Here is a 17670-nt window from a genome sequence, read left to right as displayed (position 1 = left end):
ATTTGCCTCACCTCCCATCTTCTCCTTACTTTTCAGCAAGGATTGGCAAGTCTGCAACTCGTTGAGGAGAAAGTAGTAAGGGTATAATCTACTTTGTTAAGAATGGTATTGCTAACAAAGTGGAGGAAACTCTCCGGCAATGAATGCAGGATAATGCTAACCTGACTGCCCGCATCTATTTTAGACTCATTCATCTCCACCACGTCAAAGTGGACCATCATATTCAGCACGTGTTCACGAACAGAGGTGCCTTCCTCCATTTTGGAGCTCAAGATGTGTTTCAGAGCCTCGTGCTTGAGCTGTCTAAACGGCTGTCTGAACATTCCCCGCAGGGACTCCATGATCTCACATTCTGAGATCATGGGCTCATGGTTCTTGGCCAATACGTCACTAAGACTGGCCAAGATATAGGCTTGGGCCTTCTCGTTTGCCCGTGTCCAACACTCATACGCCCCCCAAACACTTCGAGTAGCGTTCTGAGGTGGAATAGGAGGACAGTCCTTCATAAGGACAAACTTCAAATCCTCAATGATGAGTATCGTCGTGATCATATGTTTCCAACTCAAATAGTTTTGGCTATTCAGTTTTTCGGTGCTAAGTAAACTGATAGTGGTTGTAGCCATTTAAAACTGTTGTTGAAAAATGAATAAACTTTTATAAGACTTTGTAAAACCACATTTTTAACCAATTAGTTTTAACGAAACTGTTTCCAGGTACCTTAAGTGATAAGACTTCTATTTTGCAATGATGCCCTAGCGAGGCAGGACAAACGTCACCGGTAGGGTGATCAGATGTTCGGATGAGACATTCTCAACCATTAGGCATAACCAACTTTTGGAACTAAACCTAATAGCCACCATTTGTTCGGTCCAGAACTGTTAACCCTTAACAATTCCGCGTAAGTATAACCCTTTGTTTTTTGCCCTAGAGTCCCACCCTGATGCGCCCACCGTAGGAAAAAAGCATATTAGGACAAGAGACTAAGTAACCATATCCTCTTATAGGAGATCAAATAAAGAAACGTGCAAAACAACCATCCTATAGGGCGACACTCCCAGGGTGTCTCGAGGCAAAGCGCAAAAACTTTATTTAATCCGACGAAAGAGACCGTGGGATATGCTGTCGCACCTCCCGCTCCCATTTACTATGAACATTCTCTCCATCCACCTTGATATTGACCTACCCAACACCATCCTTTAGGGGGACATTCCAAGGGTGTCACGAGGTCAAGGATAGATCTCACGGTGTGGACTATGATGGAGAAACGTGAAAGGTTTAAATGAAGCATCAAATTCCCCAAGTACCTCCCACTAAATGTTCCACCTAGAGGTTTATTGACCTAGACAATCTGGCTACTGATTATAATCTAAGTCATTTATTAAGTCTGCTCAAAAATAACTTTTGTCTTTGAAATAAAATAAGTTCAAGTAGTCACATTAAACTCTTTAATGAACTTCCTTAACTTGCATGCATGCATCAAATCTATATAATTCATCTTTCCAGGTAGGTTCCCAGGTAGGGGTGTTCCGTTTTCGTCACCTTAAATACCCTAACCTAGACAGAACCTGCCTTAGACAAAAGGTCCCTTATAGATAGATTTGCTACACTTTAACCTTTTATTATCTATTTTAATTCTAATTTCATTTTATAACATTTATAAAAGAAACAACTAAAACAGTAATTAATAATCAACTTAAATTAATTAAATTTCCCACTGACTCTTATCTTTTGAACCCTGGAAAGTAGTTTTGTACCATTGTGGGGCCCAATTTTAGTGCGGAACTTAGACGGTTTTGGGAACGGAGCTCGTTTGGTGCCCTGGGTATTTATAACGCTTAATAAATAATGCATGCATAAATATAACTCTTATATTATATGATGCATGAGCATGTACTTACATAATTTAAATCATGCTTCTCTAAATCATAACACTTATAATAAAAAAAATATGCATGACCAATGCATAACCTAAGGTGGGATTTTTCTATATGTACATACCATATGACATAAAAAAAAATTATACGTCACATGTATAACACCATAGATTAATGGGCTAGGATGAACCAACACAAAACCGAAATGAAAATTCTATCTATTAGATTATTCCACCAAGAAAACGGGTTCACAAGCGAACCGGGTATTGAACCGTCGGGTGAAGCTCCATCGTTTAGTAAACGTCTCCAGGTAAACGATCATGTAGCGCACACTAGACGATAGCGCAAAAGCTAAACGATCGCTTAGACGAATACGAGGCCGCGAAGCCTGATTGTCTAGATGAAGTCGCTTAACACGCAAAAGGTAAGCGATTTACGCATTTACTCCACGTCTATAGTCTTAACTGAGCGATGAGGCTTGTTGAGCTATACACATCAGTGCGCGCGCGCATTAAACGATACTCGAGCATCCGATACTCAACGATCATCTACCCATCGTCTACTCGATTCGACCACACTTGATCGTCTTTCCTCTGAAGAACAGCAACTCTTGCTCCAGATTTCATCATGAACGACCAAGACTCAAACTAACTTTGAAATTACAGACTCGATAGCAATTAATTGTGCCAAAAACGCAGGGGCTTTACAATAACTGGAGAATTTAACAAACCGAGGTTACATCCCAGAAAATTTCATTAATCCACACATCCAGCAAACATATTTAACAATTTAAAACAGAGGTTAAGAATGCTACGCCCCACGAATATAAATGCATTCTTTTGCAATTAATTGATGATATCAAAACCTGCTCTGATACCAATTAAAAGAAATCTTATACAAGAGTATCTATGAGTAAAAGTGGATTCTTTCCAATTCATTGTGACGAATTCCATATATACATCAAACATACAGATATGCATTGTAAAGCTAATAACTGGCATCTTAAGGACTAATAAATAAGACCGAGAGATCATACCAGTTGAAAACTTCTTTTCACAAAAAATTAGTTTTTGCTGAACAGCAAGCAATTGTTAACAACACCAATCGTCTACCAGAAAATCTCCACCGAACAGAAGGGAATGGGACACACAGCCTACTTGGAGCCCTCAGTATTCTCGGAGTAAGAATCCAAAGGTTGGGCTTTGTTCGGATTTGGTAGAGAGGAGGAGGTAAAGAGATCGTATACAACGATCAAGGAAGTGGAAGAAAGATTCGTCTATCGTATAAACAAAATGCTTGATCGTTTAGGTGAAGTATACGATTGTGTAGGAAAAGGTAAGCAATCGTCTAAACGATCATGTAGGAAAAGCTAAGCGATCGTCTATACGATCGTTTAGTAAAGCTCGGACACTAAACAATCGTGTAGTAAAAGATAAACTATCGTTTAGTACAAGGCGTGTGCGAGTGTAAGCGTTAAGCGATTGTTCAGCACTATCGTATAGGCTCTGATTTTACTAAGCGATGACACACATAAACGCTATCTCTTAAATGCTTAACACACTGTGAGTTATTTACGTGTCTCAAAGCGATTCTACATCTTACTCATCCATTACGTAAACAGAAGAGACGCCAATCAATTATCCTATAATTAATAAATATAATCACATTATATTCATAACCTATGGCTTAATATCATATATTAACCATAGAATTTTTCCTCCATTAGATATAAATCATATTTATATCCAATTTTCTCCAAATTAATGTATCTCATACATAAAGTCCATTATATCATATATAATTAACTAGTTCAATTATATCATATATAATCGAACTCCCTCTTGTCAATTTGAACATTTCAATCTAACCCAAAAACTGATTCACAACTTGTATCCAAGCTACCAAGGGGACCTTATGGACTTATGGCCCAAAGCTCCGATGATACATGAATAACTGACTAAACTTTTTAGCCATGATATCCACCATCCGTTAACTGCTAGGCATTTCACTAAAGACCGACAACTGAACTTTTCTTACTATAGATATATTTCTATGTCCATTGGATATAACCAATCATCAGTACGATAACCCTTCACAGATGCTCATAAATACAGCTGGGCTAATTTACCGTTTTGCCCCTAGAGTTACATCTTATTCCTTAAGTATCACTGATCCCTCTAATGAACAACACAACATAGTCCTACTATGTGTGAACACCTCTCGGGCCATCAGAATGTGTGTGGCGCCACATCGTTCAAGCCCCGGGATCAGCCCTTAAGGGAGTAATCTATCTACTTATCCCTGCTTCAGGGAAGGAGTGAACCTCATCTTCTGAAGCTGAGTTCCCAGCTCCCAAATCAGACGAATCCCCAAAGTGGTAGGTTTGAGTTGGCGCTCTCCACTTGTACCCCTAATTTCTACTAAAACAAATGTTTGAAATTAAATAGTCAAATAATAAAATTTATATATTTTGCATAATAGTGAAAGACGCCTAACTCCTAAACCATAATTCAGAACATAATGCTATATGCGGAAGCAGCGAAACATCCTAACGGGCAGGTCACGGATCTCTCTTGTCATGCGCCACTCTGTCATTACTCTTACTTGAAAAATAGGGAGAGAAAAGAGTGAGTATAAAAAATATACTTAGTAAGTGGCCCACTACTGGGCCTATTCAGTGACCTATTAGTTTATCCATTGGACCAAAAATGCACAAAGGCATCATAAACATAGGCATAAGGGGCGAACCTAAAGGCACGCTTTAATAAATAGTGGCTCAAAAGTCACAGCATAATTACAAGTGGTGATCCCAAAAAGGACACCGTACATAAACATAGTGTGTGGGCCCTGCCAATGGCCTCACACATGCGTAATGTGCTGGCCCAATGTACACTAACAGTTACGTAAAAATCTCATATGGACATAAGCTTACAAACATCCGAGTACATAATTAAAGCATAAAACATTGCAACAATGGCAATGGACTCAACATTTAAACTTTAGCGAGGCCAATTAGGTAATGGCTTCAATACTTTAGTCTGGATCCACTGAAACCCCGTCCCTTGTCAACACACACATGCCCAAGGGAAGGACACTACCGTAGCCAAAACTCGCACTTGGAAAAACTTTGCATACAACTTTATCTTTCCCGTAGCTGTTCCTAGACCTTCCAAGATGTTCCTCATGCTCCGCCTCTGTCTTTGGAGTCATATACCAAGAACTGTCATCAATAAAAACAGACTTACAAAGCGCGTTAGAAGTCCTTGAACACCTGGTTCATTCAAATCCTATGAATACCGCTGGAGCATTAGGTCAGTCCAATGAAGACAATACAATTGAACTTCGTACATGCCCATATTGGATTCGAAAAGCAACTTCGGGAATATCATGTTCGCCCTGATCCTCAACTGATGTAACCTGACCATAGGTCAATCTTGGAGAATACAGTAGCACCCTGTAGTTGGTCAAATAGGTCATCGATTCTAGGAAATGGGTACTTATTCTTAATGGTCACCTTATTCAACTCCCTGTAATCTATGCATAAACATAATGACCCATCCTTTTTCTTCACAAACAATACTGGTGCACCCCACGGGGAAACACTGGGTCGTATAAACCCTTTATCAAGCAGTTCCTGCAATTGAACCTTTAATTCTTTCAATTCTGCCGGAGCCATTCTGTACGGAGCTTTGGATATGAGAATATTGTCTGGCTCCAGTTCAATCGTAAAATCAATCTCCCTTGGCAGAGGCAATCCTAGAAGTTCCTCTGGAAATTTATCAGGATAATCTCTCACAACTGGTTCAGAGGTTAGTGCAACCTCAGTTTCCCTTGTGTCAACTACGCTAGCCAATATGCTCCAAACACCTTGGCTAATCAACCTCTTAGCCTTAACTACTGAAATCACCTTAGGCAAAACTACTGTCCCGGCCCCTTTGAACTTAAAGCTGGCTTCTCTAGGGGGGTTAAAATTCACCTCTTTACGAGAATAATCTATACTGGCATGGTTGGCAGCCAACCAATCCATGCCCAGAATTACATCGAAATCGCGCTGTCTAATACTATCAGAGTCACATCGAGGGTGTGGTTTGCTATTTCTAACTGACATGCTTTTATCTTTTCACTGGCTATCATAATTTCTCCCGACGGAGTGAACACTGACAAAACATAGCCCAAAGGCTACAAAACTAACATGGCATGCTTTACAAACAATGATGAAATGAAAGAGTGGGACGAGCCCGAGTCAAACAATGTTAAGGCATAGTGCCTCAAGATTGAGAGTGTACCTGTCACCACTATTCCCGAGTGCTCAGCCTCCCGACGACATGTAGCGTAGACCCGACCCTACTCCTGGTGTCGACTTGAACTACCCTGATGTAAACTCGGGGGCTGACCCCCCGCACTTTCAGAACCATTACTAGGGCATTGGTCTACCGTATGCCCTACCTGTTTACATCTGAAATATGTCCCGGTGCAAATCAGACAGCATATGACGCTTTCCACAAGACTTGCATACCGACCTTTCTCTCCAAACTCCTCCTGAAGTCGTAGCCTGTCGTTGAGCATGCCTTACTGGCTTGCTTGTACTCTGGACCTTCTGCGGAGGTCTCGGAGCTTTTTACTCAACCTTCCTCTTCTGGGCGAGGGCAGGTTCCTCCGTCAAGGACTTCAGGAACTCTATCCCTGAAGGACAACCCATACGTGCTGCAGCTTGGAAGGCTGCGGCGTAGGTGGGAGGCTTCAGGGCTTGCACGATGCCTCGCTCCCCGTCTCGAAGTCCTTGTACAAACCTCTCAACCCTCTTTGCTTCGGTAGACACCAGGTTAGGGACAAAAGAAGACAATTTATCAAACTCCTCTTCATACTCTTCCACTGTCATGGTTCCTTGCTTCAAGTTCATGAACTCAGCCTGCTTGTTGTACCTCACATGAGCAGAGAAATACTTCTCATAAAACCGTCCTTGAACTGATCGCACACGTGGGCTTTGGCCTCCACCGGCTTTATCATATTCTCTAGTCGAGCACCCCAACGCTTGGCATTGTCGATGAGAACAAAAGCGGCACACTGCAGCTTCTGCTCCTCTGGACACTCATGTATTGGAAAATCCCCTCAACAGTGGGATAACCACAATTCTACATTTGTGGGTCTTTCAAGGATCCGTTTAACGTCGAGGGATCGTACTTCTTGAAATCTCGCAGGTATCCAGCTTCCAACGAGGGGTCTGCCACGGTCTGACTCGTGGTCCTATCCTGATTCTGAACTTGTGGTATCGGGTATGACGAGGATGGCGCCTGCTGTGACTATACTTGCTGGGCGATCTGCTCGTCCACCACGCCCCTTAACTATCCCACCACGGCCTGCGTGACGACGTTCTCAATAGCTGCAGCCATAACTGTACATTCTACTGGGATTTATGAGGACGAAGGTCCTGGTAGGGGTACAATCGAAGTTCAAGGCCGCTTCTTGGTCTAACTCTCTGCCAGGTTGACCCAAAGGGGTCGCGCGGCAGCGAGTCCCGCACCTCTCGACTCTACACCTCAGGTTCTTGCAAGTTGGGGTCCCGCTCCCCAACTACTTTCCTGCCTCGATGCCCCTTCCTCTAGTTTGTGGTGCCATACCTGGTGACCACACGTAACACTTTAATACACACTAGCAGGATAAACCATCAAACGACAGCACACAAGTAGGATTCCATGTATATATATAATTCCCTAAAGGTTTTAAAACGACATACCTGGCGATGATGAAAGATCCATTTGCGGCCATAAGGAACAAATTAGACTCACGATGTAAGTCAATCTACAGAATCTAAAACTTAGGCTTTGATACCAACTGTAACGACCCTAATTTCCTACAATATTCTGAGATGCTACTTCATGCATGCATAGACTCAATCCTACAATGTCTTTTAAATCATCAAGTTAAAGAGCCAAAAAATTTTATTTAATAATGCTCAAACGAGCAAGGATGGAAAAACATAATTAAATAATATTAAATAAACTAAAGCAAAATAAAATGAGATAATTACCAGTCGGGGTGCCTCTAATTTCTACTAAAACAAATGTTTGAAATTAAATAGTCAAATAATAAAATTTATATATTTTGCATAATAGTGAAAGACACCTAACTCCTAAACCATAATTCAAAACATAATGCTATATGCGGAAGCAGTGAAACGTCCTAACGGCCAGGTCATGGATCTCTCTTGTCATGCGCCACTCTGTCATTACTCTTACCTGAAAAATAGGGAGAGAAAATAGTGAGTATAAAAAATATACTCAGTAAGTGGCCCATTCAGTGACCTATTAGTTTATCCATTGGATCAAAAATGCACAAAGGCATCATAAATATAGGCATAGGCATAGGCATAAGGGGCGAACCCGAAGGCATGCTTTCATAAGTAGTGACTCAAAGGTCACAGCATAATTATAAGTGGTGATCCCAAAAAGGACACCGCACATAAACATAGGGTGCAACACGAGGGCTCACACATGCAATTGCATGGTCCAATGGTACACTAACAGTCGCTAAAATCTCATATAGACATAAGCTTACAAACATCCAGTACATAATTAAACATAAACATGCAATCAAGGTCATGACTCAACATTAAACTTTAACATCGTTCCCCATGTTTCCATCAACTATTTCAGTCTACTCATAACTCATACATCAATACTAACTCATACATCAGTACTCAACACCAGGCCTTAATACATTATATCCATGCTTCAACCTTATCACAGTATCCTTTAATCCTTACATCCAAATTCATCACAACAAGAATACTTCAAATTCAACACATCAAAATCGGCACAAAACCTATAGCAGATTTCATCACAGTTTCACATATGAAATAAAAATATTTCACAGCAGGCCTAACAACATCCTAGGGCAACCAGCAGTAAACCACTTACCTCAGGATAACTCACTTTTCAAAACAAGACCCTACTCCGCTCGAGGACTTCCTTTACCGACACACGTTCCTGAAACCAATTACAAAATCCATAGGTGAACGTTAGCTTAAGCCCAGGAATCCCCAAATGACAATGGGCTACCAAGAAAACAACTTACCCCCAACAAACCGCTCGGTCGGACTGCCGTAAACCGACTGCTACCAGCGCTGACGACAAACGGCAGACAAACAGTAGCGCAGAAAAGAAGCTCGACGTGGCTGGAACTCGCACGGACGAGTAGATCGACGCGGAATGGAAGCCTGCGGCGCGAAAAAGAAACAGCAGATGGCGCGGCTGGGCCTCGCGAAGAACGAAAACAGACGACGCGGCTGGGATGAATGGCCTGCGTCGGGTCGAACGGCGAAAGGCTGGCGCGGAGAGACGACCGGTGAAGGCAACTATAGCAAGGAGGGGGCGGCTGGAGGAAGAAGAAGAAGAAAGAAAGAAAGAAAGAAAGAAAGAAAAGGGAAAAATATAACTCTTTTTTTTTTTGTCCTTTTGCATGCATCCCGATGCCATTTTAAAAACCCTACTTCTCTTCCTAAAAATAACCAATATCTCCCCCACTTTTTGTTTTCTCTGTTTTTTTTTTTTTTTAACAAAATAACTTTGGGACATTACACAAAGTTTGTCTTTTTTAAAAAATAAAAATAATAAAAAAAGTTATAAAAATCATACTTTGTTTGGTGCAAAAAGTTTATTATGCGATCGTGAGGAAACTTCAATCCTTGCATTCATAATTTTTTTTTAATCGGAAGAAAAATCTCAAAATCAATTTAGTTTCGAGGTAACTAAATTGATCATTCAAACATTCCATAAGTCGATTGTTTGATATTCATCTAGTCATTTCCAAAACTCTTTTAAATAAAAAAAAAAAAAAATCCACCAAAATAGCTTTAGGTTAATTGACATGCACTCCTTCATCCTCTTCGTCCACAAGAAACTTCAATCCTTGCATTCATAATTTTTTTTTAAAGTTTAGTTTGTAAAAAAAGAAAAAATTGATGGAAGATAACAAAATTTTAAAAGTGGAAGGAAAAAACCCCGCTTTAATTCAAAGGGACACTTGGCCAACAGCAAGAACCGAAGTGACCGTCTAAAACTATCTCCGAAACACACAAACAGAAACAAAAACTACATCAGAAACGCGATTTTCCATTCTCAGTTTTGCAGATTCTTCAAACGTCATTCTCTTCTTCTCCAAATCCAACTCTGTAATCTCCTCTTCCGAACTACAGATTCCGATTCCAATTTCTGCCATCTCTCTCAATTTCCTTCCAATTCCCTTTTTTCTTCCGATTTCACTCTCTTCTCAGCTGCTTTTCCTTTCACTCTCTTCTCTGCTGCTTTCCCTTTCTCATTTCTCCTTTTCTTCGATCCCTTTCGTAAAGTTCCGGCGTTTCAACCTCAATTTGCTTCCATGGCTTCATTTCAGTTCGTTTTCAATCCTTGACGTTTAGGGTTTTGCCGTCTTCGCTAAAACCCTAGTTTTTCTAAACTTTTTTTTTTTCTGAATTTTATTTGAAATGGGTTTCGTTTGATGCGATGAGATGTTGTAGGGGTTTCGTTTCAATTTCCGTTGCTTACTAATGGGCGCCCGAACTAGCAACCGGAAGCGCGACGACGAGTGTTTGAGTCTTAATCGTTCGTATTCATCTTTGAGATCACCGGATTTTCACGTCTCCAAGAAACCTAAATTTTCTACTATGTCTTCGGATCGGCCAGTTGTTTCATCGAACTCTACAGTGGCTAGGCTCTCCCGGTACCCTGAAGAAACTTCGCAATTGCGTCGAGAAGTCCATGGTCCTTGCAGATTGTTCAAATTTGGGCTCTCGAGGAGCTTCCATAGGTTTTGGGAGTCTAAAAATAGTGAGTTGTCCGAACAAGACGAGGTGGGGAATATCTTGTCGCACAATTACCAGATTGCGAAGAGTCGTGCAATTGGTTCATTGCGGTCCTTTCCGAAGGATGTCATTGAATTGGATTCAGACTCGCAAACTGAAAGAAACGCTTCTGGAGATTCGAAGAGCGAAGACGATGTTGAGGTGGTTGAAGATGATAAGCAGGACCAGAGGCCTCGTGAGGTTGATACAGTGGAGGAATTGGATGAGAAGGTGATGAATGTTCATCAGCCATCGTCGTCTTTGGTAATTGTAGATTTAACAAATGACAATTCAAAAGTTGAAAACGCTGAGAAAATGCTTGGTGCTTTGTCACTGGACCGGGATTTGTCCAGTGTTTCTGCTTACAAAAAGTTGCTTCAGAGTGTGGAGAAGCGAACATCAAGATTGAAAAGCTTGGATTTTGAAATCGAGTTGAATGAGAAGCGTCGGTCAATTCTTCAATCGCTAACTCCAAAGAAGAAGCCTCTTGATGTAAGTTCCTCATCCTTGCAGAGATAGATTAATTATGTTCTGGAGGATGAAATTTCACCATTTTTATGCTTATGAGAACGTATTCATTGTTTCCAGGTGATTCCGCGGGAACTTTTTACGCCTCTTACTAAGGAGGAGGAAGCCGAGGTCGAACAGGCGCTCTCTTCTAACCGGTACTGTATGATATACTCGCAATCTTTCATGAACTGCATTTTGTTCTTAGTTTGACATTTACTTTTCCGATATATTTATCCAGGAGAAGGGTTTTGGTTGCTCATGAGAATTCAAATATTGAGATTACTGGGGAAACTTTCCAGTGTCTGAGACCAGCTGCTTGGTTAAATGATGAGGTATATTTGAAGATTAGAAGAAATAGTGTCCGGTGGTTGACAATTTTCACTGAAATTTTCTATTCTTTAAACGGATCTTCATAATTGTTGTATTTATTGTTTGTAGGTGATTAATTTGTATCTTGAGTTGCTGAAAGAAAGAGAAAGAAGGGAGCCAGAGAAGTATCTGAAATGTCATTTCTTTAATACCTTCTTCTATAAAAAGGTTGGTTAGCCTTACTCCATTTTCCACTTCATTTTAAAAAAATAAAAAATAAAAAATAGGTAATTTATTCGACAGTTAATAATGTTTGTTATAAGATAAGCCTCTGTTTGTTTGTCATTATTTTGGCAATGCCAAGGGAGTTTGTAGAGCTCTCCCGCCCTCAAGAGCTAAAATGTAGATAATATCCAAAAAGATCTCTCTCCTCTCTTCGAAAGCCACCTTATAAGGCCTCTGTAAGAGGCCTTCACAAAAAACTTCTAACTGAACAAATCATCATGGACCCCACAAAGTCACAGCATACACCCACCTGGTTGCATAACAATCCTCATTCCTAACGGATTGCATCGCTTGGTCCCACCTTCTACCCTTTCTTACATGAATAAGCTTTCGTGACTTGGGGTCTATCAATACCATCCATACATTTGCTATGTCCACTCACCACTTTTTGCACCAAGTACTAATTTACCTTGAGATGGTGGGGTTTTAGTTAGGTACATTTCTGAATTTTATAATAGTGGATGATAGTAAAATTAAGCTGTTTGACTTTCCTCTGTATGTATAACTTTGTCGGTATCTTCCTTTTTTCTTGATTGGAGACCTTTTCTTTAGTTTACCTCGTTTGTGGGCTCTATATTTGTTCACTCTTGTATTCTATCATTATTTCTCTATGAAAGTTTAGTCAGTGTCAGTTCATGCCTAAAACTGATTTTGAGTGAATATTGGTATGGAAACAAGTATGCTTTTATGAGAATGTTTTCTGGATGCAATAAATAGTAGTCGATGCCTCCTCCACATGTGTTATCGTCCTTTTTATATTTCTCCCTCATACATTTCTGTTCATCCACATGAGCAATTTTTTTTTTCCAACTTAGTTGAAGTGTGGTCTTATAAAAGAAGATTTTTATATGTGTCACTAGTGATGATCTGACTTGAGCTTGGTTTTTTCTTTCTTTTAACATTTCTAACAGTTAAATGGAAGGAATGGCTACGATTACAGATCTGTTCGAAGATGGACCAGTCAAAGAAAGTTGAAATATGAACTCATAGATTGTGATAAAGTAATACTCTGCCTCCTCTAAATTCTATTATTCATCTAATCAATTACCATCGATGGTACAATATTAGTTCAATTTTCGCTGATCCAATTTAATTACTTTTATAGATATTTGTCCCCATCCATAGAGAAATACACTGGTGCCTAGCAGTAATCAACAAGAAAGAGAAGAAGTTTCAGTATCTTGATTCTCTCAAGGGAATGGATTCTCATGTTTTGAAAACACTGGTATGCTTTGTCTTCTCTCTTTGCAATTCATTGTTTCATTTGTATGATTTCTGAACTTCTTACTATGGTAGTTGTTTCATTGCAGTTCACATCTAGAGCACACTTGCTATATGGATTGGTCATGTATTAAGGATTTATGATATGAAAATCCTAGTGACTTAGTATTAGGAACTCTTTGGATATAGGATTCCCTAATTCTCAAACACTAATACTAAAACTTTCAAATTGATTCAATCTCAATCCTAAGGTTTAAGTTAGTCAGAGTGTCTTAAGACCTAAGCTCTTGAGATGAAGAATAAGTTTCTTGATCTAAGAGTTGAACACTCCACCAGATGAAGTAGCTAGCATGCAATTCGAGACATGAATTGCAAAAGGGTCATGAAGCTTTCAACCCAACTTGAAAGAAAAAAACTATTCAACTTATCATAATCTAATATGTACAACCCATTGACAAGGCTTTAGATAGCCTCCCAACTAAACCTAAATACCACATCATCAATCATAGTAGAGAAAAAAGAACTCTGCTTAATAAGCTTTAAAAAGGAAATATTGACTACAATAAGATTGGATCAAAATTATTAAATTAAATATGAATAATAAGTTGAACTCCTTGACAATTCATATCATAAGGTTGATAGTGGTTGTGTGATATGTAGTGAGGAGGATTTATTACATTTTTCAGAAAGTGATAGTAAAATTGGAATGGCCAGTATGGAGGGAATCAATAAGACAGTGGTCGCTGAACAACGATCAAATTAATTCAGTTTCGATACAGTTGATTACGGGGAACTTGCATGTGGTTTTGATGTTGTCAGGAGATATTGGCATCAGAGAGAACAATTAGGTACAGGGCCTCCAGAATATGATTCTGCATTCCAGTGCCACATTTTTCCGTAGTGAATTTAGACATAGTTGATTTCTGGATTGGTGAGAGAAGATTTGACCAACGTTAACTAGTTTAGTTCGGTTTTTTATTTGGTTCTTAACAAGCATATATTCCTATTTCTTAGTTTGGTCGCAATTTCAACCTTTGATATGAGATATATGTTAATTGCCATGGGATTTGAATGGCTTGAAGTCATGGGATTTAAAAGTTTTGGTAAGTGGATGTTGGTTAGTAACTATTTCATTTTCAGATTTTAAGTTTTGCCTTTTCATTTTAAAAGAAGGGTATTTGATGATCTATGTAGTTTTCAGTTTCTAAATATTGGGATTTAAAATAAAATTTGAAATCTAAAAAAGACAAATTTTAAAGATAGGCTACTGTTTTTAAAAATTGCTTACCTTTTGACTTCTTGACACTCTACCATAGTCATCTTCTCTATTTTTTTTCTCTCTCTCTCTCTCTCTAACTTGTATTTGTCTCTTTAACACATTCTCTCTCTCAAACATACCTCCCCCCGCGGTGTATCTCTTTATAAAATTCTTCTTACTTTGCAACTTCTCTATCTATAACTTTTCTTTTCCTATCTTACATCTCTCTCTCTAAAGTTTTTCTCTCCAACTTTTCTGTAATTTCATTTCAAGTCATACCATCCATCCCTGCACTCCAATTTACCATTTCTGTTGTCGTTGCCACAAATCTTATTTCTTTGCACTCATGACACATCTCTATCTTCATTGCTTTGAGCACTGCTGCAATTATGATAAACATTTAGGGTGGTGTTTGGCCTAGCAACTTCATAAGTTCATGTTAAACAACCTAGCTTCAATAGTGTTGACTAGTAAAGTTTGCACATTTATCGAGAACTTCATGTTCTCTTTCTCTATTTTGTACATATATGGAGGAATTCTATCTTAAAACTCTGCACTCCAAACACAAACTTACAAACTCCAATATATTAACCCTAGACTCCACATCTCAACTCAATGTCTAAACACCCCATTAGATGTACATTTGGCACCCTGCCTATTGCTAGGGAGGCAGGCATGTGACAGACAGATGTATTTTAGTTTGTCCTGATGGGGACTATAGTTTTAGCTTTCTAATACCCTCCTCACTTTCTAACATCTTTTTTAACTATTATTTGGGACTATAGCTCTTGCATTTATTTTGCATATCCCTGAGAACGTTTCTTTTTTCTTGTAATCATTTTCTACTGATGATTATTTTATTATTATTATTATTATTACATAAGTTATGTGCGTCATTACTTGGGCTAATGCCTTTCTTTGCATCTATTGCTTAGACTGGAAGAAGCTTTTAAATGATTAAGGTACCTTGCACCTTATAAAACACTGGATGTACTATTTCATCCTGTTGTAATCCGATATACATGACAGAATCTAATGTTTACATAATTGGTCTAGGTTTGATTTTACCTTCCCATGATCTAAGCTTTGTTCGATTTCTGTGATTGTTGAACTAACTCTTGTTATAAGAGTTGGCTGATATTTAAATGTTATAATGTCAAGTTTTTCCATTATAAGATATTTTACTTATTGTTTCTTTAAAAAAAAAAGGAAGACCGGAAATTTTGTTGAACTCTAGCTGACTTACATTCACAATTATTATTTTTCTTAAGAAAATGACTTTCATTTATTTTATTCTTATGACGTGGTAGTACAAAAGAAGGGGGTCTATAAGATCTCTTTGATTATCCTATGCAAGCCATGTTATAATTTTGATCCCTATGTACCCAGGCGAGATATTTTGTAGATGAGGTGAAGGACAAGAGTGGAAAAGATATTGATGTAAGTTCTTGGGCACAAGAATTTGTTGAAGACCTTCCCGAGCAAGAAAATGGGTTTGTTGCTTACACAAGCACCTTTTAAACTTATATTTCTTTCTCATCTTTTATTTACATATTATTCTGAAAAACAGTTCTGTAGAAACCATTGATAATAAAGTAATTCAAGCTAATGAAACAGGTTTGATTGTGGCATGTTTATGATCAAGTATGCTGATTTTTATAGTAGAGGTTTGAATCTCTGTTTCAAGCAGGTAAAGATTGTTGAAAGTTTACGTCTCTGATGCATTCAAAGTCCGTTTATTTTGAGGAAACCCCTCATTGACTTTTATTTCAATGATGAGCACATTGGCGTCTATTTCATGGATTTGATCAAACTTTTTTTTTTACCCTTTTCAACAAAATATCATAACGGAATGTTTTCTTCTGATGAGTGTAAAAGTTGATATTTCATGATTGTACTTCCTTTCTTTGTAGGAACACATGCCTTACTTCCGACTTAGAACAGCCAAGGAAATTTTGAAATTGAGAGCTAACTGATTACGCACACGAAAGCGGCTGAGTAACCTGCTCAACCATACACGCAATTGCTCGAAATTTTCTTCATGTTGGCATTATAGATCTGAGATTCTTTTTTGCACTTTTCGAGTGGCAGCGGCTCTAAAATTGTACGTTTTGGATTGGTTTTGAGTACATTACTCCAGAAGAAAGTGCACTTCTTCTACAGTAATTATACGGGCAGAACTTCCACTTTCAAGACCCAATAATGTGCTGAACCATGTATATTTCGTAAGATAAGTCATCTGAATACACCCTTCCCGACACAAATGGTTTAGTGATTTATTTCGAACTTTTTTTTAATCATTATTTATCCGTTTTTTTCTTTATCCTTGTATTGAGTTTGATGAATGTTTGTAACTTTGTAAAGATCAGAGAGTAACCTTAGATTGATACGGCTGGCCGCTCCTTGAAGCAAGGCTTTTTTTTTCAATGCTTGGTCGTAAGACTAAGACATCGTACCTTTTTTTTTTTTTTCCTTTCTTTCTCTTTCTTTTTTTTTTTTTTTTTTGGAAGATTTAGAATCTAAATGAATATACTGGTTTCTAGAGATGAATAATATATACAGGTCATCACTCTAATTAATTATTATTATTGTTATTTATTTATTTATGATGAAGGTATGAAAGATTTGAATTCCCATCCAAAAGGAGTAGCCTCGCCACGCCTTGTGTTTTTTTTTTTTTTTTAATAACTCAAGCTATGCTTATGAGGATAACTGCATTTCATTGAAAGAGATTAAAAGTATAAAATGAGTGTACCAAGGTTTAAAGTCACATGTGTTTCAAAAAAGAAAGGGAAGAAAGGCAGGCCTGTGAACCGAGCTTTTATAGATAGAAGAATAGATATATTTGATTGCTCTTTTATGCTACTTTAAAAAATGTCTTCAAAAAGAAGAATTATACATAACACCGCTCCCCTTTATTAGCTGCTTTGTATTTTACATTTTCCAAAATATGATTGTATCTATAACATAACATTTTCAATTTTCGAAAGGCCCTATGAACAGAGCTCTCAAGGATAGGTTCGTCAATATGAGATTTTCTTCCTTCCTAAAGCCCCCTAAAATTTTCCAAAAAGGAAAAATCGTCTGTGAAAAAGAAAAATCTTGGTTCAAAAGCCCCTTAATTTGAGACCAAAGCCCAAAGGCTGATCCAAGCTCAGTCTAGACTTGATCCAAATTCAATCCAAAATCAACGTTTGACTGGTCCAGTCCAACCAATTTATTCTTTAGATTGGATAAGGGTTTGACCATACTTAAACACTAAATAAAACCTTATAATATCAATAATTTTATCTAAAAAAATAATAAAAACATAAAATAAATATAATATAATATAAATTTAATAAATTTTAATTTAAAAAGTCTAAAAGATAATG

At 38.3% G+C, this 17670-nt stretch overlaps 1 protein-coding gene across 3 annotated transcripts; it reads left to right on the top strand.

The window, feature by feature from the left end:
- The first annotated feature begins 9881 nt into the window (after window positions 1-9881).
- LOC120067359 (ubiquitin-like-specific protease ESD4) lies at window positions 9882-16723 on the top strand. 3 transcript variants are annotated; one of them, XM_039018934.1, is made up of 9 exons: window positions 9884-11205; window positions 11302-11378; window positions 11462-11555; window positions 11662-11760; window positions 12729-12818; window positions 12923-13042; window positions 15686-15789; window positions 15914-15986; window positions 16210-16723. In XM_039018934.1, exons 1-9 carry the CDS (start codon window positions 10420-10422, stop codon window positions 16270-16272), a joined length of 1506 nt encoding a protein of 501 aa, XP_038874862.1. In that variant the 5' UTR covers window positions 9884-10419; the 3' UTR covers window positions 16273-16723. The 3 variants fall into 3 exon arrangements, with proteins under 3 accessions (XP_038874863.1, XP_038874864.1, XP_038874862.1); XM_039018935.1 differs by lacking the exon at window positions 15914-15986 and having other exon boundaries at window positions 9882-11205; XM_039018936.1 differs by lacking the exons at window positions 15686-15789; window positions 15914-15986; window positions 16210-16723 and adding an exon at window positions 13128-15679 and having other exon boundaries at window positions 9882-11205.
- Window positions 16724-17670: the final 947 nt, after the last annotated feature.

This window comes from Benincasa hispida, chromosome 12, assembly GCF_009727055.1.
Source record: "Benincasa hispida cultivar B227 chromosome 12, ASM972705v1, whole genome shotgun sequence".
Taxonomy (NCBI): Eukaryota; Viridiplantae; Streptophyta; class Magnoliopsida; order Cucurbitales; family Cucurbitaceae; genus Benincasa; species Benincasa hispida.
Note: the sequence above shows the minus strand (reverse complement) of the source record. Positions and strands in the feature narration are given on the sequence as shown.